Consider the following 18,515-nt stretch of genomic DNA (forward strand, 5'->3'; position numbering starts at 1 on the left):
TGAAAGAGCCCAGCACTGCTGTGATGCAGCACCAGCACACGGAACCCCTTGGGAGGGTCTTTCTTCCACAGGCAGGGAGAAACGCTGAGGTATGAGTGCTGCTGGGGCCATGTCCGAAGGAAAGTTCTGGCCAGTTCTCTTAGGACTCGCTGCTGGGAAATTGGTGCCTGCTCCGTATTTTCTCATGATGCCGAAGGAGAGGTTTTCAATGTGAGGCCCCTGAGATCATCATGAGCCCAGGTCCAGGGCTAAATAAAAACATGCTAATCATTGCATTAAGTGCATTTATGTCTCAGAACAATGCTTGTACTTCCCAAGAGGGAACATACCCAGAACACCAGAGATACGGTAACTGCATCCTCCCTGCAGCCTGTAAAACCCAGCCTGGAACTCTGGGCACAGCCCAGGGCCAGAGGACACCAGCCCGCACCGGGTGCAGCCCAGCTCCCGCTATCCAGGAGAGCAGTGCTGGATGTCCCAAGATGCCCAAACCCACCCAGGGTTCTGCCCCACGCCTGGCAGCTATTGGAGCACTCTGCAGACACCACTCACGTGGCTGCAATTCCCACCTGCACTGGAGGGCAGGTCCTGGCCAGGAAATATCTACTGCAGGCACCCAGCCCCTGTCTGCTGCCAACTGGTGAGGAAACCGTGCCCAGGCTTCCACCTGAACAGCATCCTTCAATCTGCCCTGTGAAGAATCGGGAAGATGGGGCACATTCCCTTTTGCCGACGTTGCACCTGTGCGGTTCGGGCTGGTTCCTCAAGTTTTGGTGAGCTGCTCCAGCCCTTTGCCACGACCCGGCTCAGTGTGGAGCCTCGTCCTGCTTGGACCTGGCCAGCATATCCGTCGAGTGGCTGGGTAAGCCCAGGAGCAAGGGGTGGAACAGGGCAGCGGTTGGGTTGTGATGCTCTTCGGCTGCGCCTGGGCTCAGCTGTGCAGAACTGGGCAGGGAAAACACCCAGCGCTGGAAGGCCTGCGCAGGCACGGCTGGAGGAAGAGGAAGAGGAAGAGTTGCGCTGCATGCTCAGGTCAGCTATTCTTGCCCTCGGGGAGGCGGCTGTGAAGGGCCCGGAGCCGACCGGAGGAGATCCCGCGCCACTCCCACAGGGATTCCGGAGCGCAGGGACCAGTGAGGAGGCGAGGGGAGGGCGGGGAGGGGCTGCTGGGCACGGGTGGGCCCGCGGCAGGGCACGGGTGGGCCCGCGGCAGGGCACGGGTGGGCCCGCGGCAGGGCACGGGTGGGCCCGCGGCAGGGCACGGGTGGGCCCGCAGAGCGGGTTTACCCCCGGCCCCGGCGGGGAGGGCTTAGCACGGGCTCCAGAGCACGGGGCGGAGCCCTGAGTGGGACGGGTGGAGCCCCCGCTGCCGCCCCGGTGAGAGCCAGGACCGGATCGCAGCGCCCGGTGCTGCTGCGGGCTCCGCTTCTTCCCCGGCTCCCTGCCCCCTCCCTTTGCCCCTCTGTACCCCCCCCTCCCTAGGGCTGCCGGGCTCCGGGACCCCCTCCCTTTGCGCTGCTCCCGCCCCACCAAGGGCGGGCCGTGGCGGTGGCCCCTCCCCGTCCCGCTGCCGGTGCCTTCCCCGGGGCGGTGTCAGCCCGGGGCGGAGCTCAAACCTGCGGCCCGTGCCCAGCCCCGCCGCGGCCGTGACCCCCGTGTGCGTCCCCCGCAGCCCCGCCGGGATGTCGCGGCCGCTGTCGGACCAGGAGCGGCGGAAGCAGATCAGCATCCGCGGGATCGTGGGAGCCGAGAGCGTGGCCGAGCTGAAGCGGGGCTTCAACCGGCACCTCCACTTCACCCTGGTCAAGGACCGCAACGTGGCCACCCCCCGCGACTACTACTTCGCCCTGGCCCACACCGTGCGGGACCACCTGGTGGGGCGCTGGATCCGCACGCAGCAGTACTACTACGAGAAGGACCCCAAGGTGGGAGCGAGGGGGTGCTGGGCGGGAGCTCTCTTTGCAGGGCGGGGGTGCGAAGGAGCCCCCCTCCCACCCCCCGTTTTCCCAAGGGGGTCCTGCAGTGTGGGAGTGTGGGAATTCCTACAACAGCTGTAACCCCTTGGGTGCCAACCGTCCCTCTGTGAACTTGCCGGAAAAATACAGGAATAGGGGCTCGGTTTTGCTTTGATCTGGGGATATTCCCCTTAGCGCTGCTGAGCAGAGGGACTGGACTTTAACAAGGGGGAGGCCGCTGTCCTTTGCTTTGCAAAACAAAGAGAGCGCAGCTTGGCTGGGAGCTGGGTGCAGGGCATGGGAACAGCGTTTGTTGCCCCACAGTGCTGGCGTGGGTGAGCTCTCCCAAACGCAGCTGCAAAGCCTTCTAGGGTGAATTACTTGAAGGGCTTGAATGCAGCCAGCGGCAAGCAGATCTTGCCTGAAAGAGGCACAAGCCTGATCTGTGCTGCAGGGATCCGAAGCAAGACAGATCTGGTTTTGTGCAGGAATTCCTGCTCGTGAGCTGGCTTGCACCCACCGAGAGCACAGGGCCCTGGCTGCTTGGGGATTAAGCAGTAATCCCCTCCTGCAACCTGGATGGCTCTGTCGACTCCAATTTCCTTCCTGGGAGGGTGGCCCAGGCAACACCTCGCTGGGCTAGTGCCAGCCCCTGATTGCTCAGATCCTTGCCATGTCCTGTAGGGAGGAGAGAAAGATAAGCCCCGTCTAGGGCTTCAGCGTGGGGTCTCTTCCATATAGCTGAGCCACGCTGAGTGCCGTCCACCCTGCATCATGTCTTCCAGCTCTGCTGGGACCAAGCCAAGTAAACCCGACTCATGCTGCCCAGCACGCAGAGTCACAGGATGGTTTGGGCAGGAAGGAACCCTAAAGCTCATACCAGTTCCAACCCCTGCCACAGGCAGGGACACCTTCCACTCAACCAGGTTGCTCCAAGCTCCATCCAACCTGGCCTTGAACACTGCCAGGGATGGGGCAGCCACAGCTTTCTTGGACAACCTGTGCCAGTGCCTCAGCACCCTCACAGGGAAGAGCTTCTGCCTAAACTCTGGTCTAAATCTCTCCTCTGTCAGTTTAAAGCCATTGCCCCTTGTCCTGTCCCTACATGCCCTTGCTTCAGCTTTCGTGTCAGCCCCCTTTAGGTACTGGAACGCTGCTCTAAGGTCTCCCCTGAGCCTTCTGCCATCACCATCTCCAGCCCGCCCCTGTGCAGGTCCTGGGGAAAGCTGTCAAGTCAGCAACTTCCTCCAGCCTAAATCCTTCCTTAAAACCTGCTGGTGCTGACACAGGCGACAGCTTACACAAGCTACCACCTTCCTGACCACATCCTGCACCCATTGTGTCAGCAAGAGGGGAGATGAGAGCAAACCCAAGGGGGCAGCAGGGGAAGCCGGTGACCTGTGGCAGCTCCACACCTCTGTTCCCAGTGGCTCCCTTGTTTTTCCAGTTGCTTTGCAGCTCATGGGGACATTGGGTAATGTCTCCTCTTTAAAGGCTGCCTTTGTACCACTGCAGTCCCCGGTGTGCTCAGGCCGACCATCATGGAGCTGTCCCTGCTCTTGGACCAGGCACCAGAGCTTCTCCCAACAAACCACCTGGGCACTGCCCTCTTCCTGGCTTGGGAAACAGCAGGGGCAGGAGAGCAGGGCAGGGGCTGCAGCACGGCTGCCTCGGGGCCTCCAAGAAGCCCCAGCCCTCAAGTTCCTGGTGCAAAGCCCCCTGCCCTGTTGACAGCCAGGGTTCTCCTCTTGCTTTCAGAGAACTCCCAGCAGCAGCTCCTGCGGTGCAGGGGAGCCTCCTCCAGGCCTGGGGAAGGTGACCTGGGTTGGTTTTCTCTTTCAGAGGATTTACTACCTCTCCCTGGAGTTTTACATGGGGCGGACACTGCAGAACACCATGATTAACCTGGGGCTGCAGAATGCCTGCGACGAAGCCATCTACCAGGTGAGCATCCCAGGCAGTGAGGCCCCAGGGCAGGAGGGCTCTGTGCTCTCTGGATCCTGGAGATGTCCACGTTTTACCACACTATCTGCAAACTGCTCCCTGAGCAGCAGGTGATGCCTTAGTGCATGAATGCTGCTCCAGGACCTGCTTTCACAAGGCCCGGGGCTGCAGCCAGCACTTGCACCTGAGCAGGGCTGCCCAGCCTCAGGGTTGTGTGCTGAGGGCTGCAGTACAGCTCTGCTGAGCCCATAAACTGCCAGGAGACTCATGGTTCTATGCATGAGGCCGTTAACAGCCACAATCAATGGCAGAGGAGCCCAACTCAGCCTCACCCTGGGGCTGGCAACATGTGGCACTTGGGTTGTCAAAGGTTTTTGAGTGGCTCCTTTTCCCACTACCTTTCACCGCTCAGACCATCGTGTCCAGTGCGTGTCATGTGCAACTGGGGTGTCTGCACAGCAGCAGGAGCAGCTTTTGTGCAAACATGATCAAGGGAGAGGATTTTATTTTTAGGCTTTTTTATCTCTTACCTGTTGATCTTGGCAGCTCAGCTGGGGGTGCGGGTGAGGGGAAGAGCCTGGGATGCTGTATGATGGTAGCCTGGGGAAGCAAAAGGTGTGAGGTTGATTGGAAATCACCCCCTTTTCCAGTCGATGGCAGGTGAAGCTCTGGGCAGAACCTTCCTTAGTGCATGTGCTGAGCTGCCCTGACACAAATGCCAAATGTTTCTCAAATAAAATGTTTGGTAGAACAGAAATCACTTGAAATACTTGTGTGGGCACTGAGGGCTACACATGCAATGCAGGGCTGGGTGAAGGTGCTGTCTCTTACCCATGAGCAGTGCAGGGTCTGGTTCTCCTGCATGGGTGGCCATGGCACTGGGGCTGTCCCTACTTGCTGTGACCGTGGGACATCAGGGGAGATGCAGACCAAGGGGTTTCCATGGGAAAAGGTGGCTCAGTGCTGACAAGGCACCGTCTGATTTCCTGCTGAGCTGCCTGAGCTGCTTTGCATAGGCAGAACCCCTTCCTCCCAAGCATCGCAGACTGGAACCTTGAGATTTCCCTGTGAAAGTGGTGTGGTTGCTTCTCTGGGTACCTCTGTTAAAGGGTGGTGCCTTGGGCCGTGGGAATGGGCCGTGGGGATGCACATGGGTGGCTGCCCCAGAGGGGGTGCTGGGGGAGCAGGAACACAGCACTGCCCTGCGGGGCTGCAGCTGTGGTGCTGGGGCACACGGAGAGGGAACAGGGCTGGGAATGAGCCCTTGGAGACCTGCCTGAAAGACCTGGGACCAGCACCCTGGTTATGGCTCTGCCCTGGTTATTTCATGGACGAGCCCCCAGGCGCAAGGAGCTTGTCCATGGCGAGGTCACTGGTGCGTGCGTCCCTTGTAAAGGCTGGTGGAGGGACTTCAAACACCAGAGCTGGTCTCTACCACAGCGTGAGCAGCCCTGGAGGGGGAGGAAGGCTGCTCTGGGTGCAGATCACAGTGTCCCACCTGCAGGGATGGGTCTTGCAGGGTTGGGTCTTTCCAACCCTCCTGGAGGCCCCCCTAAGAGGGATGGCAGCAGTAGGTGCAGAATAGCACCCAGGGGTTCGTGCCAGCAGCGTGTCTGCTCCCCGGGGCTGGGTACTGAGCGTGTCTGGCCCATCACCTTCTCCTTCTCCTCCATAGCTTGGGCTGGACATGGAAGAGCTGGAGGAAATCGAGGAGGATGCTGGTCTCGGCAATGGTGGCCTGGGCAGGCTTGCTGGTGAGTGAGCCCCCAAATGGTTTCAATCCTGGGGAGATGGGGCACAGCCCCAGGGCCTTTGCATCCTCTGCAGGGGGTACCTAAAGCAGGGGATAGGGGTTTATTGCTCCAGCCTGTCCAGCACGGGATGAGAGGTGTTGGGTGGCCAGGCAGTGAGCAGCTGCTGCTGGCCCCGGGTCATATCCCTGCAGGGCTTCTGGCTATTGCGCTCCATGGGAGAAGGACCCACTGCCTCCTGGGGCTCCCCAGGGAAGTGCCCCTCAGTGCTCTCCTCTGTCCCCTGCAGCCTGCTTCCTCGACTCGATGGCAACGCTGGGGCTGGCAGCCTACGGCTACGGCATCCGCTACGAGTACGGCATCTTCAACCAGAAGATCCGGGACGGGTGGCAGGTACGGAAGCAGGCGCGTGGCCCTCACCTTCCCCTGGCACAGCCAAAGCCCTGAATCCGGCCTCCCCCTTAGATCAGGTTGAGATCAGGGAGCACAGAGGCTCTCTCTTAGCTTGGAGACTGCAGGAGCTGCCGGTGCTGTGGTGTTTAAAACTTGTCAGGCGTATTTCGAGCAAGTTTAAGTTCTTAAACTGGTGCAAACAGGGATGGAGAGGTTGTGTCCGTGCTCCTCCTGGGGTGAGGATGGTTTCACTGAGGTTGTACAGGGATGGTGTGGGGATGTCTGGTGGAGGCCAGATGCAGCCCCCGAGCCCTGCTGTGCTGCCTGACATCTGGGTTAAAGCACCAGAGGGTGGAAGAGGCCGATTAGGAAATGCAGTGGAAAATGTGGTGTGCATCTGCAACACCCCTGGTGGGAGGCAGCCCCGAGTGCCCAGAGGGACCCTGTGAGCACTCCCCAAATCTGTCCCTGCTGCCAGCAGGTGGAGGCCTTTCCTCCTTGGCACAGCATTCCCTGGCTGCTGCGTCCTGATGTGGCTTATCTCCCCTGGCCCTCACACAATGTCCCTGCTGCCCGGAGCTCTGACCTGGCTGTGCCAAAGGTGATCTCTAGCCTGGGCTCTCCCCAGCACTGCTGGGGCAGGGAACAAGTCCACTTCATTAGCTGGCCGGCAGGCTGACACTGACACTGAGGGGCTGGTGGCATCTTGGCCACAGCACATCAGTGTTAGCGGTGCACTGAGGAACATTCATTTTGTCCCCACCTCCTCATCCCCATCCCTCACCCCTGTGGCAGGGGGACCATGGGGTTCAGGGTGGTTGGGGCAGAGACTCCAGGCTCACCCTGCGGCACCAGAATTCAGGTTTAGGGCAGATGGTCTCCAAAGCATCATCCCCTCAATGCAGCCAGAGCCTTTCCCAGTCCCGCACGTGGCACAGCCTGGGGAGGTCCCTGGGGCTGGGTGGCCCCACCACAGCTCCCGTCCCTCTGGCAGGTGGAAGAAGCCGACGACTGGCTCCGGCACGGCAACCCCTGGGAGAAAGCCCGTCCCGAGTACATGCTGCCCGTGCACTTCTACGGCCGCGTGGAGCACGCTGCCACTGGCGCCAAGTGGGTCGACACCCAGGTACGGGCTGGGGCACAGCCTCATGGGGGCCAGTGTGTGGGGACCCCCTTGCGTGGCTTGTCCCATCACCTGGGGGCCTGCACCCCTGCCATGGGTACTGCAGCATCCCTGTTGGGGGGGTGGGGGGGGTTGTATTGGCGAGGGTGCTTCGCTGGGGCGGAAAATGCAGTGGTGAAGCAAAGTGGGGAGGAGATGGACATTAGGAATGGGGACAGGTTTTGGTGCTCCACAACTGCAGCCAACCTCTGAAATACCCAAAAGCACTTGCAGCAGGTCTGCGTGCAATGCACAGCACGGTACGATAGCTTAAATTAAGCTTCTTCTGACCCTCGCAGACCGTTCTCCATCCGCTGAGTGCTTCTGGCAAACACCAGGCACTGGGCAGACCTGAGGGAGCTGAGAAGTCCTTATGGCAGGGGCTGTGGGTACAAAGCACGTCCCCACCGTGAAGATGGATGCAGCCCTGAGCTCAGTCCCGGAGGAGGGTCTGTGGGATGGGAAGGCTCAGGTGGGGCAGGGGAGACCTGGAGGGACACCAGCCAGGGGCACAGCCCAGCCTCAGCTCTCCTGCTGATGTTGTAGGTGGTGCTGGCGCTGCCCTACGATACCCCCGTGCCCGGGTACTTGAACAACACCGTCAACACCATGCGCCTGTGGTCAGCTCGAGCACCCAACGACTTCAACCTGCGCGACTGTAAGTGGCTGCTGGTGGGGTGCCAGCAGGATGGGGTGGAGGGGGTTCCCGTGCCCACCTTATCCCTCTGCTCCTCCACAGTCAATGTCGGAGACTACATCCAGGCTGTGCTGGACAGAAATCTGGCGGAGAACATATCCCGCGTCCTCTACCCCAATGACAATGTAAGTCACGATGCGGAGGGAGAGTGTCCCTGGTTTAGGGATGGATAAAGAGCACCCAGACAGAGCGTGAAGTGGAGTAGCCCCGTGACATCGCAGAGATGCTTTCAGTTGTGCTTCAAGCTGACTGTAGTGCTTGGGTGGGATTGCTGTTTCTCACCAGAGCTGCAGTAGAGACGACTGTTCCTGGGCAAATCTGTGCTCAGTGTGGTAAAAGGGAGTAGGGGATGAGAATGTCCTGCTTGCAGGCATAGGGGAAGAAGCTGAAGGGCAGCTTTCCGCTCTCTGCAGTCTGTTTTGGACAAGCCCTGATGGGGTTTTCCCATTTAACCCTAGCCCAGGCTTCCCAGGTGTCAGGGAGAGCTGGGGGTGCCACAGCTCCAGTGGTGAGCTTGCCTCTTACGGATCCTGTTTTGCAGCCCAGCGGCTTGGTGTTTTGTGCTGTGTGAACAGCGGCTTTAATTCTTGGCTCAGAATTAGCTCCTCGGTCTTACAGCCCCTGCAGCTTCCCTTCCTGTGTCCCCAGTACCTTTCCTTGTGGCCAGACTTTTCAAGCCAGGGAGAACAGGTTTTGACGATGCCTGGGAGGGACTCAACCTGTTGGCAGTGGCAGGCACATCTCACACCCTGTGCTGCAATCTGGAAAGCATGGAGAGATGCTGGGGTTAGAGCTGCTGCCAGAAGCAGCATAGGAAAAGCAGTGGGGCCTCGCACCGCGCTGTGTGGTGCATGTGTGCCGGTGCACATGTGCCGGTGCACGTGTGCTGGTGCAGGTCCCTCATGCAGGAAGGCCCAGGGAGGCCCAGCTCCCGCAGCGCAGGCAGTGCCTGGGCAGCGCACTGCAGTGCTTCAGTGCCTGCTCCTCTGCTCTCAGTTCTTTGAAGGGAAAGAGCTGCGGCTGAAGCAGGAGTACTTCGTTGTGGCTGCCACCCTCCAGGACATCATACGCCGCTTCAAAGCATCCAAGTTTGGGAGCACAGACAGTGTCGGAATCGTGTTTGATTCCTTCCCTGACCAGGTACGAGCCCACGTTGCCCTGACATGTGCCTTGGAGCTCATGTCAATGCCTCCCAGGTGCCCCCCAGGCCTGGAGATGTTTTGTGGACCCTCTCTGGGTACCTGTGCAGAGCTGATGGGCAGTGGGATGCCCACATGTCCCCCACACATCCCCACATGCTGCTCTTGCCACAGGTTGCCATCCAGCTGAATGACACTCACCCTGCCATGGCCATCCCTGAGCTGATGCGGATTTTCGTGGACATCGAGAAGCTGCCGTGGAACAAGGTAGAGAGACCTGACTTGGCTGCTGGTCCCCTCTGTTTGCACTCATCTTCCTGCCAGCCCATGATGGAGGAGCTGGGGAACCAGTTTTGTAGCTGCTGGTGGCCTGGGGAATGATGTGGATTGGTCAGGATGGGTTTAATGGGTAGGAACTTGGAGGAGTCGGCTTGGCCGTGCTGCTGACCATGGTGGGAGGACTGTGCATGGCTGCTGGCAGCCAGCCTCTCTGCTCAGCACCAGCTCTCCCCTGGCAGGCCTGGGACATCACCAAGCGGACCTTTGCCTACACCAACCACACAGTGCTTCCCGAAGCCCTGGAGCGCTGGCCAGTGGACCTGGTGGAGAAACTGCTTCCCAGACACCTGCAGATCATCTATGAGATCAACCAGAGACACCTGGATGTAAGTGCCTTGGGCAGCAGAGGAACCCTCTCCAGAGAGGGGCACAGGGGTGGCATGTGTTGTGCTGTCTCAGGACTAAGGGGTGCACAGACCAATGATGTTGGGTGTGTGGCCAGGTGCTTCTGCCTGATGTTTTGGGAGGTTGGTGCGCAGTTGCCATCCTGCAGTTACTGGCTATTTTAAAGACTTCACACACTGCTCCAGAGCCTTACCTGTTGGCCTTTCTTTGCTCCCTAAACACAGAGTTTATCCTGGGAAGGGATGAGGTGGAGGATACAAAAGAGGTGGAGTTTTGGCCTCCTGGGCTGGCAGCACAAGGCTGTTCCTGAAACAGCTCCGCTGGCCACACGTGCCCCAAAACCCACCTCTATGACTGTGGGGGCTTGGGATGTCCATATGTCTGGAGACGTCCACGCTGGGGAAGGGCACCCTTTGGAGGGGGTTTGCACTGTCACTTTCAAGTAAAAGCCATCGCTCTGTGGCTCACCATGTCAAGTGCATTGGAGACATCGCTGTGGCCCTCTCCTCAGGAGCAATTGGGTGGGAAATCCCTAAATGCCAGCACCCCTCACCGTCTCTCTGGCCTTCTCCACAGCACATTGCATTCCTCTTCCCTAACGACGTGGACCGACTTCAGAGGATGTCCCTGATTGAGGAGGGAGGTACCAAGCGGATCAACATGGCCCATCTCTGCATCGTCGGCTCCCACGCTGTCAATGGCGTGGCAAAGATCCACTCGGAAATAGTCAAGACTCAAGTGTAAGCATGGTGGTGGGATCACGCTTGGCTTGGTAATGGTGGTGCCAGGAGGCAAACCTGAACTTGCCCCCTCCTCGTCCTCACAGCTTTGAGGACTTTGCAGCGCTGGAGCCGGAGAAGTTTCAGAACAAGACCAACGGCATCACCCCGCGGCGCTGGCTCCTGCTCTGCAACCCGGGGCTGGCGGAGCTCATCGCAGAGGTAACGCTGTGGGGGGAGCGTGCTGGCCCCCAGCCCTTCCTGACCCTGGGAACACTGCCCCAGTCTCAGCCCTTTACATCTTCTAAATGGTGGAGGTGTGTTTATGCCTTACCCGAGGGCTCTGCTCCTGCTTCCCAAGAACTGCTGGCTCTGCCAGCCGGGAGCAGCACGCCCACGAAGGCGCCGGCGCACATCCCGTGGTCAGCGCGTGCCTGTGCTCCTGTTGCAGAAAATAGGTGAGGACTATGTGCGGGACCTGAGCCAGCTGACAAAGCTGCACGGGTGCGTGGACGACGACCTCTTCATCCGGGAGGTTGCCAAAGTGAAGCAGGTGAGGGGGTGGCCAGGGGCTGGAGGCAGGGGGAGCAAAGGCTGGCGCTGACGTGCTCTGTGCCCTCGCCCAGGAGAACAAGGTGAAGTTTGCGCTGTACCTGGAGAAGGAGTACAAAGTGAAGATCAACCCTTCCTCCATGTTCGATGTGCATGTGAAGAGGATTCACGAGTACAAGCGGCAGCTGATGAACTGCCTGCACATCATCACTATGTACAACCGTAAGCCACCATGCACCCCAAGGGGACAGGCTCCCCTGCGGGTGCATGAGCATTCCCAGCCCCTGGGATGCAGCTAAAACAGAGTGGGACACTTTGCTGCTGTTTTCTCCAGGCATCAGGAAGGATCCTGCAAAGCTCTTTGTGCCAAGGACAGTGATCATTGGGGGCAAGGTGAGTTGGGTCAAGAGTTTTAGGCATTTTGGAGGAAGTCCTTGACAATGCCTTGGGGAAACTGGTTGCAGATGTCTCATGTGGCCAGGCCATGAAGCTCTCCAGGAAGTGCTGGAGGGCAGGGGCGGGGGGGGCAGGGAGCGCTTCTTGCCTTCAATCCAAGCAAGGCACCGAGTTCTGGGGCTTGCACAGCCATGTACTTCTTTTGGTCAGAGAAGCTCCTGCAAGCTTGGTGGTGCAACACGTGGGTTGGATGAGGTGATGGAAGAAGTCTTGAGCAGGTCCTTCCTGGGCAGGTGGGCACTGGGTGGACCTCCCCTGCCCCTGGCCAGCTCTCTGGGCTCACCTGTGGCTTTTCTCTTAGGCTGCCCCAGGATATCACATGGCTAAAATGATCATCAAGCTCATTAATGCTGTGGCTCAGGTGGTGAACAACGACCCCATTGTGGGGAGTAAGCTGAAGGTCATCTTCCTGGAGAACTACAGGGTCTCGCTGGCAGAGAAAGGTAGCCCGTGTGGAGCACACTGTGGGGAGGGTACATCGGCCCCATGGCTGTTCACCAGCCCACGGCTCTGTCACTGCTAGGCAGGAAATGCAACCTTTGACATTATAAATGCAAAGCTGGTCACTGTGAGCCCCTTGTGTCCACATGTTCTGTTGGCAGTGATCCCTGCTACTGACCTGTCGGAGCAGATCTCCACAGCAGGCACTGAGGCATCGGGCACAGGGAACATGAAGTTCATGCTGAATGGGGCTCTGACCATCGGCACCATGGATGGAGCCAACGTGGAAATGGCTGAGGAGGCTGGAGAGGAAAACCTGTTCATCTTTGGCATGAGGGTGGAGGATGTCACAGAGCTGGACAGGGAAGGGTGAGGGCTGGGGACACCGTGGGGACGCTACCACAGGCAGCTGGAGCAGCATAGTCTCATATGAGCCCTTCCCTGGCAGGTACAATGCCCAGAAATACTACGACCAGCTCCCCGAGTTGAAGGAAGCCGTTGACCAGATTAAGAGTGGCTTCTTCTCCCCAGAGGAGCCTGAGCTCTTCAGCGATGTGGTCAACATGCTCTTCCACCACGACAGGTGAGCCCTGGGATGCCATCCATCCCCTGGGTTGGGTTCCCCTACCAAACTCCTGGTGCCCATGTGGAGCAGCACCCTGCACCGACTGTCCACCCTCTGGCTGATAATGTCCAATTTTCTAGCTCTGATGATGTGCATGTGCTCGAGCAATTGATGCTTCACTGGTACAAGAGATGGGTCCGTGTCCAGCACCTTATGCTTGGCCCATTAAAGCCTGGGGTACATTAAGGCCAAGATGTATTTGGGTACACAGCCCTCACCAGATGATGGATGCTTGTAAGCATCCGCAGGGCTTTCCTGGCCAGAGCATTAAGCAGCCAAGGGCCACCAGCATCTGCACTAGAGCAATGTCTCCCAGTGTGCCCTCCCAGAGCACACGTGCTGAAGCACCCACGGGCTTGCAGGGCTCTGCGCAAACAGGGCTTGGGGAGGGTGAACTTGTCTGAAGTGCTCGTGTTGGAGGCAGCCCAAGATGCGGCAGCCCAAGCCCTGTGTGCTGCAGCCACCGTCCACACCAAGCTCCCACCTCTGCATTCCTGCTGCTGCCAACTCCTTTCTTTGCTGCTGCAGGTTTAAAGTTTTTGCAGACTATGAGGCTTATGTCAGGTGCCAGGAGAAGGTCAGCGAGCTGTACCTGGTGAGTGCCGGCCTGGGGACGAGGCAGGGGAGCTCTGATGGGGGCACCGCATCCCCTTCCTTGGGGATGGGTCTGTGCACGTACATGGGTTCCTGGTGAGGAGGCTCCTGGATGTGCCGCTGCAGGGAGTCCCCCATCTTAGGGCCAGTGTAGCACCCACGGGTGCAAGCCTCCAGCCACAGTCCCACCTCCCTCTTTGCAGAACTCCAAGGCATGGACCAAGATGGTCATCAGGAACATCGCAGCAGCTGGCAAGTTCTCCAGCGACCGCACCATCAAGGAATATGCCCGGGACATCTGGCACGTGGAGCCCTCCAACCTGAAGATTCCACCACCCAATGAGCCCCGGGACACGGCTGAGCAGAGTACACCCAACGGCACAGCCGCGTAGGGACATGGAGCTGCTGGCAGCTGGAGCTGAGGGATGTGAGCACAGCCTCTGTACAATGCTCTGTCTCCGCTCTGTGGTGTCTGTGCTGCTGCTGGCTTTCCTATGGGTGGGGAAGGGGTGATTTTTGTAGCTCGTGTCGTGCAGAATGCGAGAACTCTTGCCCTGTTGTGTCACTGGAGTCCAGGGGGCTCTTTGCTGAAGCCTAAATTAGGGACTGGGCTTGTATGAACACTAATGCAAAAAGCTGGGTGTCAGGGGTGAGGGGTTGGGGCTCAGACAGTGATAGGGTGAGGAGCACCACTGAGCACAGCTGTCTGAGCCCTTGCAGGTGATGCTGAAGCAGGACTTGGGGTGCAGCTCTTGCCAGTCCTGAGGCATCAGTGCTGGGGAATTAAGGGGTAGTTGCAGTAGGGCTGTGTACCTGTGTGTCCTGTCCCCCCCCAGTGCCCCATGTGCTGCTCCTGGGTATGGTTTTTATGGTCCTGTCCCAGGAGCAGCAGCCAGATCACAACAGTATCCCCATCCCCCAAGTATCCCGAAGCATCCTTGAGGCAGTGGGATAATTAGAACATTTTTCAGTAGTTTTATTACTTACAACAGTAAGTTCAGTGCCATAACAGGTTCCTGGTGTGGATTTGAGTAAGTGCTTGTGGTTGCTACATGCAGCAGCTGGCATCACTTAATGTTCAGGAAGTCTCTGTAACAAGATGCGGTAAATCTTATACAGTTATTGCTGACCATTTCAGAGCCTGGTTTCTGATCCCTAGACGTAGGACTGTGCTGTGCTTAAAGCAAAATTCTGTCACACCCTGAGACTTCAGACTCAGCAGCCTCACCAGCAGCAACGGGCCGAAGATGCCCTCACAGTCACTGCAGTGAATGAGGCACTGCTCTTGATCTACACCCAATATTCTTGTACAGGGGCAAGCGCTCACACCCGTTCTTGCAAAATACCTTCTGCAGGTGAGCACTGATGCATCCAGTCCAGGGGGATGTGCCCACGGAGGGGCATCTCTGACACCTGGGATGGCAACAGGCCTAAAGAATGGCTCCACAGCATCCTCATAGATAAGCTAAGGAAGTGTGGGCTTGATGATCAGGTAGTGAGGTGGATCAAGAACTGGTTGAAAGGAAGAAGGCAGAGAGTTGTGGTCAATGGGGCAGAATCTAGCTGGAAGTCTGTGACTAGTGGAGTCCCTCAGGGGTCGGTGCTGGGACCAGTGCTGTTTAATATTTTCATCAATGACCTGGATGAGGGAACTGAGTGTACCCTCAGCAAGTTCACTGATGACATTAAACTGGGAGGAGTGGCTGACACACCAGAAGGCTGTGTTGCCATTCAGCGAGACCTGGACAGGCTGGAGAGTTGGGCAGGGAGAAACTTGATGAAATTCAACAAGGGCAAGTGTAGAGTCTTGCATGTGGGGAAGAACAACCCCATGTACCAGTACAGGTTGGGGGTTGACCTGCTGGAAAGGAGTGAAGGGGAAAGGGACCTGGGGGTCCTGGTGGATGGGAGGATGACCATGAGCCGGCAATGTGCCCTTGTGGCCAAGAAGGCAAATGGCATCCTAGGGTGCATTAGAAAGGGTGTGGTTAGTAGGGCAAGAGAGGTTCTCCTCCCCCTCTACTCTGCCTTGGTGAGGCTGCATCTGGAATATTGCATCCAGTTCTGGGCCCCTCAATTCAAGAAGGACAGGGAATTGCTTGAAAGAGTCCAGTGCAGAGCCACAAAGATGATGAAGGGAGTGGAACACCTCCCTTATGAGGAGAGGCTGAGGGAGCTGGGTCTCTTTAGCTTGGAGGAGACTGAGGGGTGACCTCATCAGTGTTTACAGATATGTAAAGGGTGGGTGTCAGGATGATGGATCTTACAACATTAAGTTTCTGGTGTGGGTTTGAGTAAGTGCTTGTGGTTGCTGCATGCAGCAGCTGGCATCATTTAATATTCAAGAAGTCCCTGTAAGAAGACACAGTTCATTTTGCAGTGTTATTGCTGACCATCATGCTTCAGAGCCTGGTTTTTGATCCCTAGATGTGGGTCTGAGCTGGGCTTAGAGCGAAGCTGTGTTCCCAGGGCAAAGAGGATATCCCTAGCCCTTTTTCTAGGCAAGGGTTGAATTCCCTTTTTTACCCAAGCAACTGGGTCTATATTTTCCTCATCCTGTTCCGTTAATGCAACCACTGAAACTAAAATTTGATACCTGTAAGTTTTCATTTCTAAGCCTAGTTGTACAATTAAATCCTTTTGTAGGAAATTGCTTCCTGCTACATGAATGTATAACAATTGCCCTTGAATTGTTTCACTATATTATTCAAGGTAATGTCTTCAAAAACAGGAACAGAAGATCCCTCTCGCTGAAAATCCCTCTCTTTTTACTCCCAAAACAGTTATCCTTTGGTTTAATAATTTCGGTGCACCTGATCAAGTGTGTGATTACATGTGCACATGTGTGCAGTTAAGTGTATGGCTCCACATGCATGTGATTATGTATGCAAAGTGTGCTGTGCCTGCATGGGGCTGCTCATGAGAAGCGTTTCTGGAGCTGTGGCAATGCCATCTGGTAAGCTTGACTGCACAAATACAAACAGCAAGTTGTGGAGCAGGCTTTTTTACTGCAGGGCCAAACAATGTTCCTGAAATACTGTAAGTCATTTATAGCATTTCCCCCTGTCCTGGGTTCAGCAGTAGCAGTCATTTTTTCTCCTTCTTGGTAGCTGGTGCAGTGCTGTTTTGACTTTCGGCCTGTGAACGGTGCTGATAGCACCTATGTTTTTGGTTACTGCTCAAATGTTTTACTCTGGCCTTTCTGCACCTCATGCTCTGCCAGGGAAGAGGGGAGGCCGGGAGGAAGCAGAGACAGGACACCTGATCCAAACAAGCCAAAGAGGTATTCCATACCATAGCACGTCATACCAAGGATGTAACCCAGAGTTACCTGGAAGGGCTGGAGCTCTCTGGTGGGGGGGGGTTGGAGGAGGTATCAGTTGGTGCTCGGTCAGGCAGGGTGGGGTGAGTTATAGGTCAACGGGTGGTGAGGTGTTGTATCCTCTTCACTTGTTATTTCCTTTATCATTATTATTATTATTGGTGGTAGCAGTAATGATTTCTGTTATACCTTAGTTATTAAACTGTTCTTATCTCAACCCGTGGGAGCTACGTTCTTTTGATTCTCTTCCCCAACTCTCTGGGAGTTGGGGGAGTAAGGGGGGGAGTGAGTGAACGAGCTGTGCGGCTTGGTTTAAACCACGACACCCCCCTTCTCTTTTGTAAAAGCAGTAAGAGAATTTATTGTTCCTGAAAGCAAGGGATTCAGACTGCTGTCTCACCCCAGTTCCAGCAGAGGAAGGCACCGTGTGAGCCTCAGGCAGTCAGCCCTGCCAAAGCAGCTTGGGTCTGACCTGGCATATGCCCATCCCCTCTGCCCAATGCATCCCACCCTGGCAGCATGGTGCTGGCAGTATTGCAGAGCTGGCCTCTTTCCAGAGAGGCTATGTCAGCCTCTCTTGTCACAATCTCTTGATGTCCAACTGCACACACACAGCAGTGATCTGAGCATGGGTGGGCTTCTCTGAGCCCAGTGGCACTGCACCCATCACAGCTGCAGATGCTGCTCCTCCTGCTCATTAGGGTTGTCTTGGGGTGGGTTATAAACTATTTGGGGGGAATCATATGGAGGGGGTAAACTCTTTAGAGGATCCCATGCCTTAGGTTCCTCAGTATTTCCCTTAATTTTCTTGTTTGTTCTTTTTAAGGGGAACAAGTGAACTGCAGGGAGGGGCAGAATTACTTCCTCCTGCTTCACTGTTGATCCTGACCTGAGTCTCCCAGGAGACCTCTTCCACTTCTGACACTCCCAGCATACCCAGCATGCAGCATAATCAGGCTCTTCTTGTGAGAAAGGTTCCTTAACATAGAATCATAGAATAGTTAGGGTTGGAAAGGACCTTAAGATCATCTTGTTCCAACCCCTCTGCCATGGGCTGGGACACCTCACACTAAACCATGTCACCCAAGGTTCTGTTCAACCTGGCCTTGAACACTGCCAGGGATGGAGCATTTACCACTTCTTTGGGCAACCCATTCCAGTGCCTCACCACCCTCACAGTAAAGAATTTCTTCCTTATATCTAAGCTAAACTCTCCTGTTTAACTTTGAACCTGTTACCCCTTGACATTTACATGAAGATTTGAAGTCTGAGATTCTTATGTTTCCCTAGCCCCACACTTTGGCCAAAAAATGGCCAGTGGCTGAATACTTTCCTTTGTCCATATAAAATAACAGTACTGTACCATCTTTTTTTTTTAAATCTTGTCCCTTTTTATATAAGACACATCTTTCCAATTTGTCAACATCCTCCCTAAGGGGCTTTCTGGAGGAATGGTATCCCTGGGATGATTCCTCTCATCCCTTCTCTTTTCCTTAGGCTTATTTTTCTTACTCTCTATTCTGTTTCCTGAGACTTCCTTTCAACAAGTCCTTACACTTTGTCCTTCTTTGGCTGTATCCCTCACAGAATAACAGAAATGTGGATCCAGACTCCACACTCTCTTTGTACATCTCAGACACACACTCAAGTCTCTCAGAATGTCCCAGCCGCCAAGGTAAGGGTTAGGGTTCATTTTTGCTGATCAGGATGCTGGGGCTGCCCCACTCACCAGATGCCAACCACCACACCCAGCTCAGTCGTGAGGTACAGGTTGATGGTGTTGTTCAGCAGCAGCTCCTGACAATGAAAGTCAATGAAGAAAAGGGAAGCCACTAGATAAAAAATCACAGCAGTTACTCAAGCCACCCAAGAGTCATCACAGACAGGTTCTTTTACGCATTTGTTCCAAAGCAGGATGTTACCGGTTTTAAATTACTCACCTGGAACCCCAGGGCCACTCTCAGCCCAGCCCAAGAGCAGGGAAGTGAGCACAGGCCCTCAGCCACCTCCTCCCACACAGATTTCTAACCCCACTGGCATTATGCGTGCCCACGTGTTGCAACAGCTTGCACAACACAAGG

The 18,515-nt window shown here is 56.4% G+C and overlaps 1 protein-coding gene across 2 annotated transcripts; it reads left to right on the forward strand.

Annotated features, from left to right (window-relative positions):
• The first annotated feature begins 992 nt into the window (after positions 1–992).
• On the forward strand, positions 993–14,244 carry PYGL (glycogen phosphorylase L). Of its 2 annotated transcripts, XM_034061905.1 has the most exons (21): positions 993–1,133; positions 1,673–1,925; positions 3,798–3,899; positions 5,575–5,653; positions 5,940–6,043; positions 7,038–7,169; positions 7,752–7,863; positions 7,945–8,027; positions 8,899–9,042; positions 9,216–9,308; positions 9,560–9,706; positions 10,302–10,465; positions 10,552–10,666; positions 10,896–10,997; positions 11,071–11,218; positions 11,331–11,389; positions 11,754–11,895; positions 12,055–12,262; positions 12,342–12,476; positions 13,047–13,113; positions 13,316–13,504. In XM_034061905.1, exons 2-21 carry the CDS (start codon positions 1,683–1,685, stop codon positions 13,502–13,504), a joined length of 2,568 nt encoding a protein of 855 aa, XP_033917796.1. In that variant the 5' UTR covers positions 993–1,133; positions 1,673–1,682. The 2 variants fall into 2 exon arrangements, with proteins under 2 accessions (XP_033917796.1, XP_005152413.2); XM_005152356.3 differs by lacking the exon at positions 993–1,133 and having other exon boundaries at positions 1,645–1,925; positions 13,316–14,244.
• The last annotated feature ends 4,271 nt before the right edge of the window (positions 14,245–18,515 follow it).

This window comes from Melopsittacus undulatus, chromosome 4 (assembly GCF_012275295.1).
Source record: "Melopsittacus undulatus isolate bMelUnd1 chromosome 4, bMelUnd1.mat.Z, whole genome shotgun sequence".
NCBI classification, from domain to species: Eukaryota; Metazoa; Chordata; class Aves; order Psittaciformes; family Psittaculidae; genus Melopsittacus; species Melopsittacus undulatus.

Excerpts from the sequence above, each read along its gene's own strand:
- PYGL (XM_034061905.1), top strand. The coding sequence starts at position 1,683 with ATGTCGCGGCCGCTGTCGGACCAGGAGCGGCGGAAGCAGATCAGCATC. Across the intron at positions 10,466-10,551 it reads GAAATAGTCAAGACTCAAGT|CTTTGAGGACTTTGCAGCGC; the intron begins GTAAGCATGGTG and ends TCGTCCTCACAG. Across the intron at positions 11,896-12,054 it reads GGTCTCGCTGGCAGAGAAAG|TGATCCCTGCTACTGACCTG; the intron begins GTAGCCCGTGTG and ends TTCTGTTGGCAG.